Raw genomic sequence first — 15,181 nt, forward strand, 5'->3', positions numbered from 1 at the left:
AGGGTAAATGGGTCGTTTAAAAAAAAGATGACTATTTTAAGACACCATCATCCAATGTCTGACGAAATATAGTTGGTTCGTGCCAAACATGCAGTCACAGCCATCAAATTATATGTATTTTAATCATGATCATTAGTTAACATTTCCTTTGATTTGATATCACTTAAATTAAAAGAGAAAACATCTATTTTTATTTGGATACACAGATAATAATGAAAATTTATATAAGCTGGGAACACGTTTAATGACAATATATTTGAAAGGGACCCGTAAAATGTCTGTTACTCGTATGTATTTGTTTTGATTATAGATTAGCAGGCCACTGTCAAAGCCGTAATTAGACAAACCAGCAATTCTTAAGGCCAAGAGCCCAAGACAACTAACTTAAAACAACCCTAAATATGAAGTCAAAACAATTACAAATCATTAAGTATCGAAGTTATTGCCCCTGTATGGTTGTATCACTTGGTATGCTTATCTAAACCCTGAAAAAACCAATGACTAATTGAGGACCTGATTACTCACAGACGAGGCAAGCCAACTATGGGGATTTGCTAGGGGGGAAATTATACAAATGATAAAATATTCTATTTAATAATATCCAAAAAACCCTACAAACATTATGATTTATCAAAACCTTGATACATGGAAAATGGCAGAAATGTAAACAAGCAAACCATCAAACAGCTGCTGATCAAAGCAGAAACATTGACACCATGATACAATTAAAGCTCAGAAAGAATTGCTGGGATGTAATGGGACAACTCAGCTGTGAGTGACTGAAACCCATTGACCAATTGTGTGTGGAAATCCTGGTCTTCATCACCAATGAGTCTAAAATGTACGCGTATAGCACGCTTGCACACAGCCATGAATTCAAGAAGAGCAGCAATGAGTTGCTGCAATTCTTGTGATCGAAGTCTTGTCGCTGGTTCACCCGATAAGAAAGCTGTGCAGACACTCAGTACTCCACTGTTCACCTGAACACATCAGTTAACTCATTAGTTAGAATTAAACATATTTTATCCCCTTTTCAACTGATAAATATAAGATTTGGGTTGTGGTTGCTTAAGTGAATGGAGGACGCAGAAGGGAAGAACTGTGAACTCTAAATATTGTCTAGAACCTATAACACAATGGAAACTGGACATATATTAAAATATAAAGAGAAAAGTGAGTATGGGGCTGTTATGCACCCAACTTGGGTAAAAAAAACCCTCACATACTAATTTTTAATTATTTTGAATAAATATTTGGGCCCCCATGTTTTTTACCTTTTAAAAAAAGGTATGTGAGAGGTTTTTCACCTAGCTTGGGTGCCTAACAGCCTCATATTCCCTTCCCAAATATAAAAGACTTGTAAAGAGACTTTAAGCAATTTCCATTGATATAGTCAAAAGGACATCAACCAATATCATGTTATAGCGGGGTAGTATTAGTGGGTTCAGCCACAGCACTTAATGCTCTTTTTTCCATACACTTCACTTCTTTTTTCCATACACAACTCTAGTTATAACAAGATACTAAAAAAGGTACAATTGTTTGGGTAAGAAAGACTCACTTGAACTGCAACGGATCCTTGAAGTATCCTCTGCAAACTCTGGAGTCGTGGAAGCTGATCACCGTCAGAGCTACGTGGCTCCTCAAGTTCATTCCTTAATGCAGCTGTTCTAGTTTCAATCATACCAATAGCATTCTCGACAGGAGAAAACTCAAGCGACTCAGATTTATTAACCAAAAGCCTGTTAACTAAAGCCGGAAATGAGCCTTCAGTTTGAACCACAGTCCGTCGTTTCCATTGGTCTTCCAGCCCACCTTGCGTCTTACCATTTTTGGTAAAAGGAGTATCAAACAAGAACCGATCAAACACACGTGCACGAACTGATCCAGTAGAAAGAGAAAAAATCCTCTCCCTCCTGCTTCCAAGATCCTCATCTTCCATCACCGGATCTACAGCTGTGATTTGCAAATAGCATACACCGGGCTGCAGCTCATCAGCTTTTACTTGTCTGGAATCAGGAATTATGTGTAATGTATGATTACCGTCCATTCTCAACTCATATATATGACTAAGTTTTTCCATTATGTCACCTAATCTTACGTCACGGGGCTCTCGGTACACATATTCTTTTTTATCAAGTTTCCCGAACTTTTCACCATAAAATCCAACTCGATAATATGTTGCATCTGTAAATGGTATTGGACTAGATTCTTGTTCTAGGATTGATTCATAAATATTTGTTAGCATACTGTGGCATTTGGCTAGTTGTCCATAAGATCTTCTGCTCTTATAAACTGGAATTACGAGTTCTAAAATGCTTCCACAAAAATGATATAGTTCAGCTTGAGAGAAAAGTTTATTTGCTAGCTGCAAGTACTTTACAGCAGAATCAACAGTTAGTTTTGAAGCACCATATCCTTCAACTTCTGCCGCAGAGGTCTCAGATGTGATCTCAGTGCTAACCATCGGACATATTTTGCGTAAGGCAGTCACGTGATTATTGCTCCAGACTCCATCATTTCTGCTAACAAGAGCCTACAAGAAAGCACACCATATCATACTAAAATAATCTACGCATCTATTATTTTCACTTATAGTAGTTCGGTTATTACCTGCATTACAACGCCAGCAACTGCAACAGCACACTGTGCCGCTTCAGCCCATGATTGCATCTCCTGATGAGCATCACATAGATGTAATAACCACATTATATGGAGATCTGGCACCGGAGCAAATGCCATTGCAAGTTTATAAAAACTTTCGGCAGCTGCATATCTATCTGTGTTCACAAGTGATCCCTGTAGTACATCAACTAAAGTTAGAAGATCACCAAAAGAAACTTTCAAGGTTGGTAAAATCCAGGGGTCAGGTAAGACGAAGTCAGTAAGTTCCGGTAGGAGTCGCACTCGGTTGACCAAAAACATGTTTACCAAATGCATTATCACTGTTTGTAATAATTTAGTGTGAGCGTATGTTCTGTTATATAATTAATAGCCTAGTTTTCTAAATCATACTGATTTTGAAGGATTTAAGCATTAAAATCACTCTATTAAGCACTTTCAACCCTTTTCAGTTACTTGTAAATCAATCTTTGAATAAGTAACTCGGCCAAAATAGCTATCTCCACAATTTTTTATCTGTTATCAGACATAAAGTAAAGATATTCAGACTTACCAAAAGTGCATGTTCCAAGCTAGCATCAAGAGCCAAAAGGAGACTATTAGATAGAAACTTCACTTCTGACCATGACCACCGACTTTCTGCGGACCCTTCGAGTGCGTTAACAAGCGATGCATCTGGAAGCCCACATTCCTTTAGTAAACCATCACTCTTGCTTTCATCTGCCATTTCTTCTAATGATTTTCTAAGACGACGTGCTTCACCACTTTCTTCAAGTGTTCCATCAGACTTCATTTGAGTCACTTGAACATCAGACATCAGTTCTGACAATGTAATTGTAAGCATGGCCCTTAGCCTTGCCGTTTGTGTAAAGTGGGAGAAAGAACTCTGCCAAATTTAAAGCAGACAAGTAAGCGCAAGTAGGAGTTCTAACACAGGATTAATCTTATAAAGATTCCTCATCTACTTAGCAATGGGTTGATCCGGTTTATGTGTTATTCTTGGCAGAACAGCTTACGACAAAAAAGGTCAAATAGAAGGAATGAATCGAACGTCATCCAAAGTGTATTATTATGCAAATGGAAAAAGGTTTTCCTAACAATAGCCCTAACGGCTATGGTAAAGAAAACATTTTCATGACCATTATGGGAATATTGGTGCAATATCGGGTTTTATCCAATCACAAACAACTCGTAGTTACGCCTCACCTTTTTTAAGGTTTATCGTCTAATGATAATCATTCTATAGTTACGATGCTAATATATATTTACTTTTAAACATCACTCGTAGTTACGCCTCACCTTTTTTAAGGTTTATCGTCTAATGATAATCATTCTATAGTTACGATGCTAATATATATTTACTTTTAAACATGCCCGTAAGGGTAGGGTAAGCAAAACCAAAAATTAATTATCTTTCTATTAGTAAAGAAAATTCTGTGATCTTAGATGGCACACAAATTATTTCAAAAAAAAAAAAAAAAAAAAAGCTTGGACAAAAGGTGTTCCCAGTCAAACCAACCTTACCCATACAAATAATCACCATTTTGACCCCACCCTAATTTGGCACCTTTAAATTTCTAACCCAATATATTTGAAGTAAAAGAACATACCCTGACAAGGATTTGCAAACCAATGACAGCCCTTTTTCTGACATTTTCATTACGGAAAACAGCAAGTCTAAGAAGATGAAAAGCAATTTGTTTTAAGAAACGGTCGTTTTCCCTTGCCATTAGTGTTGATCCGTGAAGCTGAAATACACTATTGAATACTGGAAATAGCGATTTCCAGAAGGCAAGTGATTGACTGCGTGAGAAGATACTGGTAAATATGGATGTAATGCAATCCAACTTTCCATAATCAGTTGCAATACTATGTGATGCAGCAGCCTTAGAGAATTTTTCTGTAATTTCCAAAATTTGGAGACTGATAGCAGCACTTAGGTTTTCTTCCCAAAGTTCCTAAAAGACAACCATAATTTTATTGTTTACAGTAAGTATAAAATTCATCATAAATATTATGTACAAGATTCCGATAGCTGCATATTTCATGTGACATACAAGTTTTTGCCTCAAAACTGGATGCAGTGATTCCCTCAGTGCTTGGCTTGAAGCGCCAATTCTGGAAGACTGTGCCTGAGCAAGAGCTTCCCTTAAGGAAAACGGCTGGCTCGGAGAGCTCAATTGGGAGTTCACTCTTTGCCATAGATATCCATTCTCAGATGCACCTTGTGGCTGCATTTAACAAAACAATTAATTATACAATAACCATGCAACAAAGAGGTCGGGCTGGTTGAGTAAGGGTCAGAACAAGGGCTTAGATTAAAATGATCCACTTTAAATATGGGCCAAAAAGGCTAGGGAAGAACTAAAAACACTTTTTTGTCCAGCTTCTTGGTTATGATATACAAAATAGTGCATTAGTTATGATTACAAAAATGATACTGTTATAAAATATTTTCTCTGAAAGAAAGAATTTAGGAGTTTGTATGTTAAAAAACAAAAAACTACACGCGACTTTTAACCCATGTGAATCCTTTAATATGAATATAACCCAAATCAACCCATTGATAAATTTATGGATTGGAATTACCACCTAAACCAGAATGCCAAATATATATGACAGCATGCAATAGTATTATTAATTCTAACTTTCTTATACATCTAGATGAAAGATTATATAACATATACCCGAATTTCTTGACGAGATGCCTCAGATAGATACTGATTAATGGCAGGAGAAAGCCTATCAGAGTACTTTGCAGACATAGGTGAATCAGCTACTGGGCTCCGAGAACTGCCGCCTATAAGCATGCTATCAACACTTTTTTTGTGCTGCATTTGTACCATAAACAAATATAAATCACAAAATGACAAGTATTCCCCTCAATATAAGCTTTTGATATCTAAAAGTTACTTCTAACAACCAAGTCAATAGAAAAATTTTGGTAGTAGGTATCATTACTTCAAAAAGAATAAGGCAATCCTCCAGTAGTTTAAAAAAAAGTCTTGTTCGAGCAATATTCTGCTGCCAAGCCTTCACAAGTGATGCATCATCCAGATTACGTAATATTTGTAGAACTACAATCAACACTTCACGTTTTTCAACAGCATTCAGGTTATAAAATACAGGCATTTCATCCAGCATCTGCACAAATGTAAGAGGGTGTAAAAATAAAATATTCACCCTATGTATTCGACTAATGAAACTACCATGCTCACAAATGCACACATGCTGATATAATGGAGTGAAAATGACAGCTAACGATTTATATAATTAGTTTACTTCAAGCCAGGAAAACATTTTAAATAGAAAAATGAACTTCTCGATAAGTATGCAAAAGCGATTTTCATAACAGAAGGTATTTACCTGTCCCACTAGTGGAAAATACAATTGAGCAATATATAACTTATCCTCCGGCTTTTGGTAGCGAGAATCAAAATCATGCTTGCATAAGAGGACTACCAAAATCCTAGCCGCCTAGGGACAGTAAAAAAAAATAGCAATGAGTGAAAGCACTAGCTTATTAGAAAGGATATCCATCCTGAAAAATGAAACATTATTGATCTCACTTTTGCCCGTTGAGACAAATCATCGTGGTCCCATGTGAGAAAAAGTTCTTGAATTAAAACAGATGATAGGTAGTTCCTGTAATAATAGCAGTCAATGTCAATTACTTGCATACTACAAATGACATGGTGCTATTAGTGAAATGGTAAGAGGCTAAGAGCACAAACATTAAAAATAATCAATAAAAGAAAATACCCCAAAAGTAACTATATATAAGTGAACCATAACCACAAGGGATGGCTAATACGTCAGACCACTAAATACATCGGACCTACCTCAAAGTCAAAATTAAATCTAGTAAAACTGAACTAACTGTGAAATAAAGTAAATTACTACCAAATAAAATACCTATCAGACGGATCCCGCCCTGGCATCTCAACAAATAGATCGTGGTCACAGATGATTTGCAGAAAGGTAAGCTTGCAATCATGTAACACTGATTGACATACCCCAGAAAACTTATCTAGGTACAATGACACCTGCAGTGAGAAGTATAAATACATCATTCAAAAGGTTGATGCAATAAATTGATTGCACCTATCTAGATTTTCAGCAAGATTAAAAAATAATGAGACTTTACAGTGATTGGTTGACAATTGTTATGATACGCGAAAAGATCCTAAGACTGAATAGCAAAACCTACCAGTTCAAAAACTTGGCGCGGCTCGATGGTTGACAAAAGATCATAACAAAAGAAAGCCAGACTGCTGTTTAAACGTTTCGCTAAACTTAACCCCCTTTTACAACGCTCATGCACCTCCGTCAAAAGGCAATCATACAATTGCATGATACACCTAAATACACCTTCTTTTAACTGCATCGGTGGAATATCTTCACCTGCCATGCAAAAAAAAACATTTGCTTGATAACATCAACAAGATTGGATTCAGCTGATTAACATGCTAACATTCATAAATAGTGTAGATTACTTTGTGTCGGCTAAACAAAATACGGAGTACTTCGGAATATTCCTATGATAAATTCTAAACAGAATGAATGTATCAAAAAGCTCCATTAGAATATTCAGTAAAAGATACCTAGAGGCAAATTATGATATAGCAGTCGAGTCTGCTCTAGTGCCATGGACTTCACAATCAATTCAAGGAAGAACCAAGCCATCGACAGTACATCATCGTATACCGGTCCAACCCGGTAGCCTTTGGCCTACATTTTAAATTATAACTTAAGTTAGTGGAGTACGCATATGAAAGCATGTCAAGTAACTAGAGAAACCTTGGCTTCTATACATAATTAAAAGAAACAGTTACCTTGCTACGGGCCAGACTTCCCCACACAGTTGACAAACCAGGATATACTGGAGTTTGCCGGCCACCAAAATCATCAAAAGCATAATCCACATAATTGACCAAAAATATATTTCTTTCAGCTTCATCCACCGACTCTTGTTGTACTCTACAGAATATAAACAAATTACTTTTGGATGGTGGAAAGAATAGTATGTAAAAAACATTTTAATCTTAAAAATATCTCGCATACCTTGTCAAAATATTAACCATGGCTCTGAAAGCAGCAACCTGTGAGAAGGCAGATAATGAACCTAGATCAAAAATCAATGATGAAGGACATGCATTCACTTGTATATCCCAATTATATATAACATATTCAAAAGAAGAAACTGGTTAACCTGTAGAGTTTCTCCACCATTCCCAATAAGATGGAGAAGCATATTCAATATTGGGTGAAGAAACTGCAGCAAAGCTGTCGAATCAACATTTTTTAAACTGTTGATTGCCTGAAAAGGAGTTCGAAGCACTTTAGATTGCTATTGGTTGATTAGAGAGCATAAAAAACCCATCTAATATGCACATAGATACCAATGCTCTTTTAGTGGAACAAATAGCTTGTACAATCCACAAGCATGTGATTCTGTATAATACAAGTTAGCCGTACTATCAAAACATGTGTAGAATAGGAGCACAATTAATCAGACAACTTGTACATTTGTAGGTAATATCTATATTGTTTTGATCATGAATTGCTACATTCATACAATCAGAATTCTTTAGTGCAATGCATATCAAAAGATATAACATAAAGAATTGAAGAAAAATGTATTTTACCATATCACAAGTCACATTCCCCACTGCCCCCCAATAAGAGATTTGTCAGAAATCCGTACAGCGGTTATTAGCAAGATAAAAAAAAAAATATAACAATTACATTAAATATTAGGAATGTAAATAGGAAAAAGAAACAGTACCTCAAGGAGTTCAGAACCCCAAGGTGGGCTTGTGCGGAGAGTGTGCCTGTCATATTCAAGGAAAAAATCTCTGATCCGCTCACTAATAGGATATAAAGATGAGCAAAGCCGTAACCGTAGACGAAACACACTTTTCCCGTCTTCCAAATAATCCAGCCTCTCCTACATGATACATATACAGGGTAAACTACAGTAGTCATATAAAATAATAGTTGTGCCTAGACAAACTGTTAAACTCAAGATTAGCAATTTGCATTTAAATACCCATGGTAACAACTGTTATAATTAGATGCAGAGAGCAACGAGCAGAGAAAAATAAAAAAGATGATAGATAGTAGGGTAAAGAACAAAGTGACTGTTATATAAAATAGCACATACAAAAGTAACATACCTTGCCACTATCTTGAAGATAGTGTGGAACCAGCTCTTTCATGATTGGTAGATTGATGTCGGATCTTAACCTACACCAAAATGTAAATATGAGCAATTAGCTTGAAGTGTTGGACAATAATGTAATGAAAATAATGAGACTGTTATAACATGATAGGAACAGATTACAAACACACACAAAACTGTTTCCCACTGTTAGCAATATTCTATATAATTAAACAGACATGCATGTAAGAACTTACTGGGCGTGTGTTGATAATGGAAGAGCCGCGTATCCGATTATTACTGGTTTTGGAGCCTCCAACTTTGTCTGAAGGTCAACATGGAAAAATGTGAACAAAAGATGATGTTGTGGTGTCCACATAGAAGGAAGTGAAACTTTGATCTCATCATGATAGCTAGCCACCCTACTTCCAGGAGCTACTTGAGTGTGAACCCATTTTTGTAGGGACCCTCCTGGCTCCCTTGAATATATTGCCTGTTTTGATAAAATTATATTTCATGTTCGTACATAAAGAATTTTAAAGGGAAGTACTTGTTCCGTATAATATATTTTCACCAACCTCAAGTGACTGCTTTCGAACATCAGCATCATCCTTTCTGAGCTCAATTCGTATAAACAAATTTCTTTTCCTACTCAAATGAACAGTCAATGGATAGACATATAGACAATGAAAAAGCTGTAAGAAAGGCTCGTTTCTTATTGTTGTACGGAAGTCAAAAGCATGAACCTGTAAACCCAAAACAAATCCAAATATAAACATCTTGTTTACACTATATATATATATATATATATATGTTATATGTGAAATCTTTAAACAAATCTTACATCATTATTAGTCAAATCTGCATGTCCTGTTGCAATAGATCCATTCAATGGTTGTTCTTTATGTCTACTTGAATGAATGTTGCGCCACTCACTAACAGTGGAATCAGTTAGCCGGTCCCCATGGTCCAATTCATTGGTTGTACTGGCATTATCAGAAACATTGTCATATTCGGAGTTAGGAGCTTGAAGCTTTTCTATTTCCAAACGCAAGACACCTTTCACGGGTTTGTGGACCTTCCGTTTGGGATCCTACAAATGATCAGTTTGAAAAGTAATTAACTTTCATCAAAAAGTAAGATATACGAGTTAGAGGTAGCAATTTTAACCACTGATATGTAAACGTGTCAACTCAGTTCATATTTCATTAGAACAGGTCAAACATAGAAGGAAAAAACAGGGGTCAAAAGTTGTCTAAAGTGTAGTCAAATACTTACAATCTGGAAAATCATTTATAAGGTAAAATAAAATAGATTATTAGGTTTATAATGTAGCATTTGTAATTCTAATTGAAACATTAATTACTTCAAAATTTCCAAAATAGTGTTGAAATCGTCAACTTTGGCCCACCTTGATCTGAACGTAAAGCTGTCCGCTTTGAGCCATTACCCAACCCACCCAAATTGCCCATGCTAGCATCTCTATATAATAAAACACTAAGTACAAAAACTATAAAATATAGAAAGTTTACCTGGAGAGAATCCTCGGTGTAGCTCTCTTTAACTTTATTTAGGTTCGATACTTCCACCACAACAGAATTTCCACTTGAATATCCCAACTGACTATCTAAGGTGACCTTTGCAATAGGCTCAGAAACACCTTCCTGCAAACTTGCTCCTGATAAACTATGAGCCAGCGGACTGCTGGGGGAAGCAGATCCACCAGAAGCTGGACCAAGGTTGCTATCAAATAATGGAATAATTGCCCATGAAAATGATTCTCTGTAAGGCATCATCCGAGACCAAACTTGTAGTTTTTGCTTTTCTCTCTCGGTGAGATGGACCTATTTCATATCACAAGAACAAAACAATAACAAGAAACTCATAATTTATTGCACTTATGTTATACACATATATAAAAGGTAATGTTAAATTTTGCAATGCATACAGGTTCTTTACGTGAATAAACGGATGGAGTCACTCCGCCTTCTTCAGTAGCACATTTCTCTAACTGTATAAGCAGGCAGACTGATGATGACGGGGCATCTAGATAAAAAACTCCACGGGATTCAGAAGAAGTGCTAGCCTGGTAGGGTAAATAAAAGGGTTGCAAATACTTCAGCTCTTGACATGAGAGCCACTTATACACATAACTAAACATAAAGTTGAAACAAGAAAACGAAATAAAAATTTAGCTGATGCTTACATCCTGCATTTCAGATGGAAGAACACGAAACATGAAGTCCTCCGAGAGCTTTTCTCTTCTCTCTTTATTATACAATGATATAGTACCATAAAACGGTTCTACAAAAAAAATGCTGCTAACATCAGATTTAGATACACATAAAAAGCAATCACCAAAATAGGAGATATTTGTTGAAAGAGTTTGTCAGGAATGGCCAGGAACTCACCTACCAATCCAGCTTGAAATGAAAGAGAAAGGACTTTTACAGAAATCTTCAATCCACTACAGATATGAGAAATATTATAGAAATATAGTTGAGGGGGAACAGAAAAAAGCAAAACTTGTCTGCATATTGCTAAATTATAGTAGTTTTAAACCTCATAGACTGTGGCATATTAGATTCTGGAATTCTTTGTCCAAATATCATTGACCTCTCATTTTCCCAGTCAAATACAGGTTCATAAGCAGGCAAGGGGGATTCACCGTAATGCTGCATAAATTTTGTTATTACCACAAAGGACTTTTATGCAACAACAAACAAAACTATCTTACACATCCATATTAATATGAATGAGAATTTGGAGCAACTAACCTCCGAAAGTTGTCGACCAGAGGTGCTGGGTACATCATCATCAGTGTTGTCTTCAATCTTATCTTGCCTAGCATTGGCGAGATGCATTTCTGCGAAGTTTGATAGAAAGATAAAAATATAAAGGCTGCCAACAGACATTACATCTTTGCAAGAAATAACATATACTAATAGTAAGTACGGTTTTTTTTATTGCATTACATATGTTACTCTGTTCACTCCATATAAACTGCATGAACCTTTTTTGGCACATATTTATATGAGTTCCTCAATACGTTCACACAAACTTTTCTTTTGCTTTAATAAAAATGTTTCATACTTGCACAGTATATAACTGAAAAAAACTCGATTTATTACTGTGTTCACCTGTTTCAATATCAGTATCGGGCCCTTCAAATATCTGGTTCTGAAAGGATATACTACCAACACTTTCATAGTGCCCATACTTGTTATCATCCTTTATCCAGTCAGTTTTGTAGCACTGAACAAGTTCATTTAAATGAGGCCATTGCTCTAGATTTTCATCAAGCTGCCAATAAGCATATACAATGTCAGCAAACAATAATGGCCACTCAATTTTCCATAAAACAGGGTCGTGTATTGCATAGCACACATGTTGATCGTTGAGTCTTGATAGAAACCTAAGCCACCTTAATATCATAATATAATATAACAATTGTGGCATACCAATGAGTCAATATTCAAATTCGCAGCAACTGGTTGGCGTGGCTTTCTTCTAAAACAATGACCATTAGATGACATGTTCTATGTGGCCTGAAAAAAAACGTTCATGAGTACAGTTATAAATTTCAATCATGAAAACATCCGCTCAATGGCGTTTCTCTTCTCTCTTTCTTTCACAGTTTCCATATACAAAATATCAAAGAATATTCACTACCCAAAAACTACAATACAACATAATATGATCACACTTCAATCCAACCCATTAAAATTCCATTACAAAAAAGAAGGAAAACACTTTCCCAATGTTGTAAAACTACGCAGAGTAATCGATGATTACTCGTTACTAAGTCAGTGACAAAGGCAAGTTGAGCCTACTTGGCCTCAAAAGATCCGTTTGGTCCAAAATTTGGATGAATCAGTCGAGTGTTCGGTCAAACTTGGTCAAAAACCGGTTAAAGTTTTTGAACAACTGTGTTACTGTTCATATCCTATAATTATGTATCTGTGTAAACATACGATTTCAAACACTCATCTTTCTAAACACAGTTTCAAACATAAAAAATTCAGGTGGGGGTTCCTCAACTAGGTCGAGTACTGGCTCCAAGGTCCCCAACCAGTCGAGAGCCAATCTTTTACAAGCTTGCACTTCCCTACAACACAAATTTTCCAAGTTTCTATTTTTCCTACAAGTATTTTTGTACGCTCATGCCTTCCATGTCAAAGTAAGCAGTTCCATAATCACATCATATCTATAATCATATTTATGTCCTTCAACATTCCGCTTTCATTTTTGGTATATAATTCGTATTTAGATACAGCTTACCCACATTAAGTAAACAGAAACGATTAAACAGCTACGTTCGACATAACCAACCACGCTCTTCAACATCTTAATCATTATTATCCAACCCTCCAAAACCCTAACCCTAGTTAAAAACATAATCACATCACAATGCAAACTACTTAACCATCACAAAACCTAGAAATCAACATTTATTTATAATTATTATTAATTAATTGTAATAAACAACAATAAAACAGCAGAAATGCGGTCAAAAAAAGTCAAACACAGTCAAAGAAGTAATTAAGTAGTAAAACCTAGGCATTTGAAAGTAGCAATAGATCTGGAAGACATATTATAGATATAGATATACATATATATATATAAGAATGCAGTGTATGTATGGATACCATATATATATATATAATGGAGATAACTGACCTGCAAAATGAGAGCTAACTGAAATGAAGTTTTGAAGTAATTCCAGATCTAAGAAAAATATATAATATAAATAACTGGAGGAAGTAAGTTGAGATGAAATGGCTAAAGTTAGTAAGGGATTAGGAATATAGATTAATGGAAGTAGCTGGAAAGTTGGGTGAGAGTATGTAGTCGGATGATGCTTAAAGCTTGCTCATTCCCCATACATACAAAGATATAGTTTTTGTTTTTGTTTTTGTTTAGCTGTCAGTGGTGATGGTAGTGACCCTAGTGGAGTTTGGTAATTAATGCTTCTATAGTTCTATTCATTATATTTTGGATTTAATACCGTATATATCTATTAGAATCAATTTCATATATCTCTTCCCTAAACTATGTATATATCAGATATATCCAATTCAAACTTTAAAATATTAAATTTCTCCATATTAGAATTAAAAAATATCATATATCCCCAAATTGTTATTTTAATTACTATTAAATCTCAAAAATCATTAATATTAATATTTATATTTGATAATGACCACAATACCCTCTTGATATATTCCATGAAATTTATAGTACATAGGTCGCGTTTGTTTCCAGAATTTAATGAAATCTGATGAAATTGGAATTGAATTTCATTCCTTAGTGTGTTTGGTTGTTTAAAAAAAGAGGAATCTCATTCCATAAGAATGTAAACATTTCATCATTTGATGAAATCTCCATTCCTTGGGCATGGAGGAAGGAATTGTCACTTGAAATCTCAAAAAATCAAAAACATTCCGTCAAATTTCATTCCTTCATATTCCAATTCCTTCGAAAGATTTCATTCCTTCCAAAAATATTATGTGAATCAAACGCCCCCATATAATTTGAAAAAATCCAAAGCCTATAAATATATAATACAAAATAAACATAAATGTACGTATGATTTAATTTAGTGTTTTTTTATTGTATTTTCTAATACCCCATAATATAATCAAATTAGGATCTTAAATTATTATTTTTTTACTCGTTCCCATATGCATGAATATTGTTGGAAGTAATTTGTTTTTATGTCTGTTGGGGCATGCTTGATCGAGAATTGGAATTTGGTTTTATGTCTAATTCAAGGCTAATGTTATTTATTGTTTTGTCGTATAAGGTGGAGGCCATTGGGAAACATCATGAGTCTCAAAAGAAATCAAGCGAAAATTGAATTACTCACCTTCAATGTCGAGAGTTTTTGTTTCTATCAAGAGGGTGTGGAGGTCATTAACATCAATAGGAGATAATATTATTGATTTTCTACATTTAATGGTCATTAAAGTAATAATTTGGGCAGATATGATATACTTAAATTTAAGATGGGGAAATTTGATATTTTAAATTTGAATTTGGTATATTTGATATATAAATAGGTTAAGGAGGGTATATATGAAATTCTCTCTATTTATTATATTATTTATTATACAAATATGAATTTGAATATGAATATAAATACTCCTTATGTCCCATATTAAGTGTCCTAGTTTATTTTTTGAATCTTTTCTTTCAACTTTGACCGTATATATTTTTGTTTGTGATATATAACACTTGGTATGACATATATGAATTGATTGAGTTTTAAATGTACTTTCCATTAATATAACTTTCATCAACAAATATATAACACAAACAAATATATTTACGGTCAAAATCGGAAGAAAAAGACTTGACCAATCAAAATATAACAATTAAAATAGGACAAAGGGA

The 15,181-nt window shown here is 34.8% G+C and overlaps 1 protein-coding gene across 1 annotated transcript; it reads right to left on the bottom strand.

Annotated features, from left to right (window-relative positions):
- Window positions 1-384: 384 nt before the first annotated feature.
- LOC122609967 (guanine nucleotide exchange factor SPIKE 1) lies at window positions 385-13,730 on the bottom strand. The gene is made up of 30 exons (XM_043782926.1): window positions 13,466-13,730; window positions 12,247-12,333; window positions 11,926-12,088; window positions 11,563-11,651; window positions 11,348-11,460; window positions 11,197-11,252; window positions 10,992-11,089; window positions 10,734-10,871; window positions 10,318-10,629; window positions 9,630-9,878; window positions 9,364-9,531; window positions 9,043-9,278; window positions 8,802-8,871; window positions 8,411-8,572; window positions 7,835-7,942; window positions 7,687-7,724; window positions 7,458-7,602; window positions 7,227-7,353; window positions 6,833-7,026; window positions 6,538-6,668; window positions 6,192-6,267; window positions 5,989-6,099; window positions 5,584-5,766; window positions 5,310-5,453; window positions 4,680-4,853; window positions 4,233-4,580; window positions 3,176-3,508; window positions 2,614-2,799; window positions 1,562-2,536; window positions 385-980 (listed from the first exon to the last, which is right to left on the bottom strand). The coding sequence occupies exons 2-30, from the start codon at window positions 12,319-12,321 to the stop codon at window positions 726-728; spliced, it is 5,457 nt and encodes a 1,818-aa protein (XP_043638861.1). The 5' UTR covers window positions 12,322-12,333; window positions 13,466-13,730; the 3' UTR covers window positions 385-725.
- Between the last annotated feature and the right edge of the window lie 1,451 nt (window positions 13,731-15,181).

Source organism: Erigeron canadensis, chromosome 8 (genome assembly GCF_010389155.1).
Source record: "Erigeron canadensis isolate Cc75 chromosome 8, C_canadensis_v1, whole genome shotgun sequence".
NCBI classification, from domain to species: domain Eukaryota; kingdom Viridiplantae; phylum Streptophyta; class Magnoliopsida; order Asterales; family Asteraceae; genus Erigeron; species Erigeron canadensis.

Bases quoted from the DNA above. Each gene is read 5' to 3' on its own strand.
- LOC122609967 (XM_043782926.1), bottom strand. From the start codon at position 12,321: ATGTCATCTAATGGTCATTGTTTTAGAAGAAAGCCACGCCAACCAGTT. The intron at 9,279-9,363 runs GTTGGTGAAAAT...TTATCAAAACAG, and splicing joins TTCGAAAGCAGTCACTTGAG to GCAATATATTCAAGGGAGCC. The intron at 6,268-6,537 runs GTATTTTATTTG...CTATTATTACAG, and splicing joins GGGCGGGATCCGTCTGATAG to GAACTACCTATCATCTGTTT.